This window comes from Arachis hypogaea, chromosome 8 (assembly GCF_003086295.3).
Source record: "Arachis hypogaea cultivar Tifrunner chromosome 8, arahy.Tifrunner.gnm2.J5K5, whole genome shotgun sequence".
Taxonomy (NCBI): Eukaryota; Viridiplantae; Streptophyta; class Magnoliopsida; order Fabales; family Fabaceae; genus Arachis; species Arachis hypogaea.
In genome coordinates, this window is record NC_092043.1 from 5,758,188 (window position 1) to 5,767,369 (window position 9,182).

Genomic DNA, 9,182 nt, shown 5'->3' on the forward strand with positions numbered 1-9,182 from the left:
AAATGAGAAGGAGATAAATTTCAGAGAAATATAAACCTATTATAGATAGAAGATAAAGGTATATAAATAAATTCATAATTCACTAACGTTTTTTAGACGTTTAATATTAATAGGGACTAAATTAAAAAAAAAATATGATATAAAAATTTAATTAAAAAAATATGAGAATCTAATTAAAAATTTGATAAAATTATAAAAACTTACAAAATAATTAAATTTTTTTATTATTTTTTGTTGAGTTGATTTATTTATTTAGTTATTTTTAGTTTCTATACAAAAAAAAAAATAAAATTTAACAAGATAATTATAATTTTTTATCATAAAATTTAATATTTATCTATAATTTTAATTCTTTTAAGATGTTTGTGAGGATAAATGCCTCTTTTATTTTTTTTTTAAAATTTGTATATATTCATAATATTTTTACGTAAAGATGTCTTTATTAAAATAATCATTTTTTATATATTATTATATACTACTCATTCTTTAATAGATAATTATATTTATGTACCATTTATAAAAATAATAAGTAACAATATTATTCCACAAATAAGATTTATGAGTACTACATAAATTTTTCATCATAAACTTATAACAATCAACTTTATATGAAATTCTTTTATTTTATGAGAATATATTAGATGGTTTGTGTTTTATTTTAAGCATAATTTTCGTTAAACAAATTTATATATGCAAAATAAATAGAAATAGAACATAATTTGACACTGTCTTAATGTTTTATTAATAGTAGTTAATTTCACAATAGTATTCTATTGATGAGTATGAATTTATCAATTTATGATTATGACGAGGGAAAGTGCAGGTACACCGAGGGTAGCCGCCGTATATATAAACCCAAAATAAAACAGACCTATAATCCTCTGAGTCTTATTTTGACTTTCAACAATTTCCATTCTCTCTCTCTCTCTCTCTCTCTCCGTGACTCCCTAATTCTGTTACCGCCGTGGGAGTGTTATCGCCGGCGATTCACTCCCCTGAGTTCCACCACACCCTTCAATTCAACTCTTCTGCACTCCCTTTAGTCGTTCCTTCGAAAGAAATGGCTTTCATCGCTTGCTAGGGTTTCGTCCCTCCCCAATCGTTCTCCCCCAAATCACAGTGTACCTAATCTTCTTCCTCAACCTCTACTATTTCGTCTTTATGGCTATCCGCGTAACCTTCTCCTTCTCCGGCTATGTCGCCCACAACCTTGTCTCCACCGCCACCTCCCGCATATCCAATTCCCGCTGCCTCCAAGAATGCTGGATCCATTCTCGCCTCTTCGGAGTTAGCCCAAAACATGACCGAGATCCCACCGCCGGTGTCCGAAGCTTCCATTCCGATCATCTCCGGCGGCCGAAGCTACGCAATCCTTGCGCCTACACCACCCTCGCCGGAGAGATTTTCGGCGATAACTGCAGCAACCCGATCGTCTTGGGCTTGATCTCCATGATGAAGTCAACGGTCGGAGTTTCTGGTTCGTCGTCGGCTTCCGTGGGTATTTTCGGTATTTCGCCCTTCAAGACCTCTTCCATCATACCTTTCTTGCAGGGTTCTAAGTGGCTTCCGTGTAACGAATCCGTCCCTAATCCTACCACCACAAACTGGGAGGTCGATAAGGGCGGAACGCTGTGTTCGGAGGAGGTGGCTGCTAGCGCTGTCTCCGCTGTTGAAGCTGGGAAGAGCAGGTGGCTCTCGCGGGTGTTGAACGTGTGTTCCGAGGATGCGAAGGCCGCGTTCACCGCCGTCACCGTTAGCTTGCTCTTCAAGTCCTTCTTGGCTGAACCTAGGTCTATTCCCTCTTCCTCTATGTACCCAACCCTCGAAGTCGGTGATCGCATTATGGCCGAAAAGGTTGGTTTTACTTTCACCTTGACAAGAAGAAATGTTTAATTTCTCAGTAATTTAATTTAATTTAATTTTTGTGGATTTTGGTCTTGTTTGCTGTTTCCAATTTTTTATATATATTTAATTGTTCCCCCATTTTTTGATATTATATTTAATGGTGTTGCAGTTTTCTTTCTTCTTTAGAAAGCCTAATGTTTCAGATATAGTGATTTTTAAGGCACCTCCTGTTTTACAAGTAAGTGAACCAACTCCTTCAGTTGCTTTTAGAATTTGGAGCTTTTTAAGAATTGCATTATGCAGTTGAGTTGTTAATCAATGATGATGTTTATCGTTTGGTTTTATGTTGTGTAGGAATTTGGTTTCTCTTCCTCTGATGTGTTTATAAAAAGGGTTGTAGCTAAGGCTGGAGACACTGTTGAAGTAAGTTCTATGTTTTGAGTAATTAGTTTATCAGATTTCAAAGCATTTATCCCATAATATCTTACATTGTATGCATGTTGTGGTTTTCTTTTGTCAGGTTCGAGATGGTAAATTACTTGTGAATGGCGTTGCTGAAGAAGAGGAATTCATTTTAGAGCCTCTTGCTTATGAAATGGAATTAACGGTAATGTTTTGTATTTGCCATGGGAATAATATTTCTGTCAATTGATTGTGGGACTACAGCATGGTTAATGTTTATGCTTTTTATTTTGCTGCAGGTTGTGCCAGAAGGATATGTTTTTGTGTTAGGAGATAACCGTAATAACAGCTTTGACTCACATAACTGGTAACTTCAATCTCTTTGTAACTAACTTTTGTTTGTTGTTCCATTGGAGAGTATGCTGCTTTAGGGGGACAACAGATTTTCATCTGATTGTTGATGCCGTTCTCCTCAAATATCTGGCTTTATGTAAACATGCTACCAGAGTTCACAATTTTTATTATGTATAAATTACTATTATATATTTATAGATATAATGATTCTTGAATCTTGACGCTTTACTGATCATATTTACTGTTTCTTTTTTTAATATCAGGGGTCCACTCCCTCTTGAGAGCATTGTTGGTAGATCCATGTTTCGGTACTGGCCTCCATCCAAAGTATCTGACATCGATGCACATCATAAACTCACATCTGGAAACAAGGCTGTGGCAATTTCCTGACATGATTCCTGCTGCCTTCCTATGATGATGAAAGGTGGTTCCAGATACATAGGTCCATTTCTTCTGAATTGATCGCTGCTCCTGTTTTAGTCGGGAGTGAGCTGTCATCGGTGTTCAACACTTCTCTGAGATGAGCAGGAGCCTGCTTATCGTGAATATAGTTTCTGATGAATCTTATTCATTGACTTGAATTTGTCAATGACCCAATAATGATGAATGTCTTATTCATTTAGTGGTAGGCTGCAATATTTTGCTCCTTGCCAAAAGGTCCACGGTGAAAAGTAAAATGAAAGATGAATGATGATTGATTTTATTTTGTGTTCCTCATGTAAGTTATTTGAATGCTGGAAACTCGAGGAATGCTTTGACATGGAACCAAGTATTTCCCTCTAAATTCCATGATCAAACATCCTCGTCTCAATCCGAATTGATGTCATTCGGTCATTTGTGCAATTGTCTGAGCATGGTTTATGGTTGGCATTTATCCTTGTTTGTCTGAACATGATTTTTCATTGGCCTATAAATGAGCTTTGATTGATAAACTTGATCAAAGCAGATTTATCATCCCCTCAACCCAATTCCGGCAAGGGTGGGTTAGTTTATTGTTTTGGTCAACCGCAACCCTTAGTACAGGCATTGTGGATCAGGGAGGGTAAAAAGTCCCCCATTGGGCAATGGGCATTATGATTAATCATTTGTTCGTGTATTAATTTTAGTTATATTGATTGTTCTTGAAATCTTGTTACGCCCCCTTCCTGTTGAAATTCTTCTGTTTCTGCTTTGATCATTCTGATTTCTATTTTAATTCTTATAGAGTACATGATATTGTATAGAGTAGGTGTTGAATATTTTAGTTTGTTCCTTATTTGTTCCTTTGTTTATTTTCCTAGTTTGTCAGAAGTTCTACTTTTTGGTGTTGATTTCTTTTCGGAAAAAAAAAAAAAAAAACTTAAAAATCAAATATAACTCTTGTCTGGTAGGAATAGGCGTGCCTTTACAGCTACAGTTAAAAGACCTTGTTCGAACCAAGTGTAAAATTAAAAAGAAAAGAAAGTAGAGAAAGAAATAAAGAAAAGAAAGACAATAATCATGAACAAAGTATAACTTCTAACTTTTTAAGATTTCAAACATATGGGAATCCACAATTCATGACATCAACTCTCAGTCATATCATGATTAGCAGCTAATTAATGAATGGAAGTACTATGTTTAGCACGATGAAGAGTTACGTTTTTGCTCTTTCAGCAATCAACTTGCATGCCTCAAGTTATGTCGTAGGACGCAATTGAGTTGCTGCCAGAAACAGCGCTAAATTTGCTGGAAGGAAAAACAATTGAGAACTGAGAAGCCTTCTTGTTCTTGGTCATAGGATCCTTCATATTCGTTACTGCGGAACTTTGAAAAATAACTGATGGGCATTAATATTACGCCCTTCATTAACATGCTGCACTTGCTATATACAAGCACTGTTTCTTATATTACTTTGTTCAACTTGCAGTATGATTGCTTGATGATGATCCAGGAATGAGTTTGGGAACCAATAGTCATTGCTGTCTTAATAGGAACCATAGCACAAAAGCCAACTACAATCATTATTTTCAGTTATTAATAGTAACAATTTCCTTGTTATACAGTTTACCTAGCTTCTTATAAGAATTAACAGCAGCATATAATTTATAAATTACAGTGAAGAGCATGCAGGCCTACGCATTAACCATTTCAAGAGCATTATCTTTTGAATCACGGTGCTTGTCTTCTACTGCTTTGTACTTATACCAAGAAGCACAAACTAAGTAAAACACAAAGTTGAGAACACTCATCACAGCCAATAGCCAATAGAAGTAATTAAGGTTGTCTCTGTTCAAGTTATTACTTGCAAGCCACCCTCCACTGACTTTGTTAACCACCTCAACCACCACTGTGCTTGTGAAGTAACCAAATGCCACAGAACACCAAGCTATTGCAGTGCTTAAAGATTTCATTCCAGCTGAACTCTCTGCATAGAAGAACTCCAGAAGACCTATGATAGTAAACATGTCTGCAGCTCCAAAAATGCCGTATTGGAAACCAATCCAGAACACACTCATTGGAAGAGCCTCTGTGCTATCTACCATGTTGTGTTGTATGGCCACCGATTTGCGGCGTGTTTCAACAAAACCAGCCACTGCCATGGAAATAGCTGACAGAACCAATCCAATTCCAATCCTCTGAAGGTGTGTGATCCCTGTGGGGATCCCTGTGAATCTTCGTGCCAGTGGGACGAAGATGCGGTCGTATAAAGGGATTAGGACGAACATAAACAACAAAGGGATGACTGGGATTGAGGGACCTGGCACTTTGAAGCCATGGAGGTTGGTGTCCATGGTGTCGGCTTGTTGTATGCTGAAGGTTTGAAGCTGTGCCAAACACGTGTTCATAAATATTGTGCTGAGTATTATTGGTAGCATTCTGATTAGGATTTTTGTTTCCTCTACTTGTGTCACTGTACACAGATTCCATGGTCCATCATTGATTGTGACAACCGCCGCGCGGTCCAAGAATCTGGAAATTCAATTTTCACATAAAGTCTGATGAGGAAAAAGATAATGTTTCTAATAGAAAGTTACTACTAGTCATGTTAAATAATGAAGCATAAGAGAATTCAGATTTGTTAGTCCATAATTTTATAACCTGAATTGGTTTGTCCTTTTAATGATTTCATGATTGTCCACCCTTTCTTTTTCATGAATTTCATGCAGTTCTTCTGCATTCTCTGGAATCTGAACTTCTCTGTTTCTCAAGGCTACTACAAGAACCTGGTAGTTCAACAAAACATGAGTCCAGTTCCAATATATTATTACAAAAATCATAATGAATGGTTATTGTTGTTATTGTTGTTTACCTGTATGATTCGAACTAGAGGGCTACTTCCCTTTGGGGCATTGTTTCTATATAAAGACCTGCCCATGCATATGAATATGATTGCAAACAAGACTGCAATAGTGCAAATGGTAAAACTCCAAGCCCATCCTTGGTTGGTACTGACCCAAACAATGAAAGTAACACCAACAATGGCTCCTATGGTTAGGCTAAACAAGAACCAGTTGAAGAAGCTTGACATTTGAGGAGCCTCTTTGGGGTCCTTCTCATCAAATTGGTCCGCACCTAATGCTGGCAATGCTGCCTTAACACCACCAGTTCCCAATGCAATAAGGTAGAGCCCAGTGTAGAGTATTGCAACCTGTCCATCTGTGGCAGCATCACAATGACTCATCTGTGATGCTGCTCCATTCTTGCAAGATATTGGTCTGAGCTGCTGGAAGTGTGCTTGAGCTGTAAGCAGACCATATCCCTGCAATTACATCAACTAGTTTATGTTAAAGGTTATTAATCAGAAGCTTATGTTAATGTTACTTTTCAAGTAGTGGTTAAGTCAAACACTAGTTTTGTTGTGATAATTCATTTGATTGTGTTGGTATAAAATTTTTGGAAATGTTTGATAATCGAAAAATATCAACTAAAAACTGCTAAAACTTACTATTTTTTGTTTGAATAAAGTAGATTTTTTGTCCAATTTGTTAAAAGTTTCAAAAATATTACTAAATTTTATTTTGTTTTAATTTTGTTCTAAAAATTTTTCATTTGTGCCAAATATGAGTATTTTTAAAATTTTTGACGAATTTTAGAGACAAAAAATATATTTTATCTTTTTTATTTTATTTAATGCACTATACAATAAATATATACTAAATAAGATAAATTTAGACTATTTGGATATATTATTTTTTGTCTTTCTATCGAAATTTTTTTATGCATACTGATCCTTCTGATGTAGTAGCTCAAATTAACATCAAGAAATGACCTATAACACAATGAACCTTTTTTTTAAAGTTAGTTACAATAAATTATATTATATGCTGATTAAAGACAAATTATTTTGTAATAATTACATAGTTGAAATGGATATATTGTCAGAGTAATTAAAAAATCAGATGAGCAAGGAAGATAGAGAGGTATGAATAAAACAATCCTTTTGCAAATTTTCTAAAACACTACTCGGATAAACACTAACTTGAGCATTGAGTATTTTTGGCAGGTAGCCACCTCGCGATATTGAAGAATATTCGATGAGTTCTCATAGCACTTGCGATATCTCTGTGCTATACCTCAGTTGGAGTCTAGGTAGATTAGAACACATACGAATTAAATTCATTTTAAATTGATGCTTGATTGATATATGTTTGAAAGCTTAACATGATTATTTCACTCATAAAAGGGTAATGAATTTCCTAAGTAAGTAGATACGACACGGATGGAGTGAAATTAAAGAAACGGTGGTGGCGTGAGTTTAAAGGTAAAGAATAGGGATAATTTGAGAATTTTGGTTAATTTTGTTTAAAAATTTTAAAAAATAAAAGTTTTGGTATTTTTGTCGTAAGAAATTTATTTTTATGGGTATAACATTAGTTTTGTTTTTTAATGGGTTTTGTTAGCTAGATAGGCAATCATTTTTGTAAATAATATGAATAATGTATTTTAAAATTGACTCAATAAAGTAAAAAAAACACTTCATTCCTCAAATTATCTCTTAAACCTTAATATTATGATAACTATCTGTAAACATTCCGTCATTGTTAATTGTGCATGAGTAAATAAAATCAAAAGAAATAACCATCCAATTAAAAATAATGAACATAATCATCTGCATACATATTGAATTGAACATGCAATATATCCATTATTCACATTTTTTAGTATTTCTATTGTCTACCTATATTTTTTGTTAGCATTTTAAATATTTGCGGTAGAAATTATTATTTTGTTTTTTTATGAAAGGGTAATGAATTTCCTAGATAAGTAGATATAATATGGATGGATTGAAATTAAAGAAAAAATTCTTGCCAATTTTAGCAAGTTTTGACTAAAGGCAAGGGACGATGTTGACCTCAGAAAAATTAATATTATTATTATTATAATAATAATGGATGCATTTTGGTGTCGCTATCTTACACTGCAAATTGAGCTACTCTTGCGAAGAAGATATTTATTTATATCTAACTCAAGACTATTCTTGCAATGGTTGTTGGCGATGAGGCTGGTGATATACTTCAATAATTGAGGACTATATACTTATTATAATATCCATTTTTGTTTCAAAATTCTTCCTTATTAATTTGCACTTGATTGATTATTTCCTCAATGAATAATGATAGCTGTAATCATGATGCTATGTAGTTGTTGTACTCACCAGCAATTCCATGGATGCAAAGATAACACATGTTTTGAACCTAGACAGACATGTATCACTGATGAATCCTCCAACTAGAGATAGCAAGAATGCAGTTCCCATGAAGTTGGTCAAGGTTGTGGCAGATTTTGTTAAGCTGAAGTTCATGAAGCCAAAGAAATATGTTACTAGGCTCACCGCATTGGCAACGAACGCCATGTTCTCTAGTCCTTCCATAGCTGCATGCACCAATATAATTACAAACTTCAAATAAAAATACAACAAACTAAACAAATATAATACTGATTTGGAAGGAAGCTAGCTATGCTGTTAATTAGTTACCGACTTACCGTATACAAAAAGTGCAGCTCTGTTTCCTCCTTTCCTTCGTAGCCCTTGTTGGGTACCCGCCATATCTCTGCAGATTCCCTGTTGAGTAATAATCAGACCAAACTCTTCACTTGATGTATATGCTTTGTCAATATATGTTTTAGGAACATTCAAATTCCTGGCTCATGTAGAACTGAAATAAAACATTAAAGATTACCATCGTTTCTTGTTCTTTCTAAGCAGAACCCGCTTCTTCTTGTGGCACTTTTACAGTTCAATCACATATGAATTGAATGTATATATAAGGAGGAGTAGTTACTGGTCATTTGATATTTTGAATAGATTATTGGTTCCAAGTTTCCTAATTGTAAGGTTTAAATTAAATAATAAAGCATAACAAAACAATCCAACAACATGGCATTAGAAAAATAATATTGGTCACGTTGAAATTTGTAAGCTTAGTTTAACTATATATATGTCCTTGTATTAAGTTGACTTAATCATTCGTTTCTAACAAGAACAAATTATTGCATGCTGATACAGCTTAACTTGGGATTGATTGGCATCTCTAAACTACCTAATTATTTCATTCATGCATGTGCTGTTGAGTATATGTCACTATGCATACGGCTCTCACAAATAACCATGACTGATC

The 9,182-nt window shown here is 34.5% G+C and overlaps 2 protein-coding genes across 3 annotated transcripts; one reads left to right on the top strand and one right to left on the bottom strand.

Annotated features, from left to right (window-relative positions):
* The first annotated feature begins 772 nt into the window (after window positions 1-772).
* On the top strand, window positions 773-3,444 carry LOC112705804 (thylakoidal processing peptidase 1, chloroplastic). Of its 2 annotated transcripts, none has more exons than XR_003811327.2 (6): window positions 773-1,854; window positions 2,015-2,083; window positions 2,200-2,268; window positions 2,366-2,452; window positions 2,547-2,737; window positions 2,865-3,444. XR_003811327.2 is itself a non-coding variant. In XM_025756770.3 (6 exons), the coding sequence occupies exons 1-6, from the start codon at window positions 1,162-1,164 to the stop codon at window positions 2,989-2,991; spliced, it is 1,113 nt and encodes a 370-aa protein (XP_025612555.1). In that variant the 5' UTR covers window positions 773-1,161; the 3' UTR covers window positions 2,992-3,444. The 2 variants fall into 2 exon arrangements, 1 of the variants encoding a protein (XP_025612555.1); XM_025756770.3 differs by having other exon boundaries at window positions 2,547-2,614.
* Window positions 3,445-4,559: 1,115 nt separating this feature from the next.
* Window positions 4,560-8,972, bottom strand: LOC112705803 (protein NRT1/ PTR FAMILY 4.5). Its single transcript, XM_025756769.3, has 6 exons — window positions 8,745-8,972; window positions 8,548-8,626; window positions 8,219-8,436; window positions 5,873-6,322; window positions 5,662-5,786; window positions 4,560-5,532 (listed from the first exon to the last, which is right to left on the bottom strand). Exons 1-6 carry the CDS (start codon window positions 8,745-8,747, stop codon window positions 4,695-4,697), a joined length of 1,713 nt encoding a protein of 570 aa, XP_025612554.1. The 5' UTR covers window positions 8,748-8,972; the 3' UTR covers window positions 4,560-4,694.
* Between the last annotated feature and the right edge of the window lie 210 nt (window positions 8,973-9,182).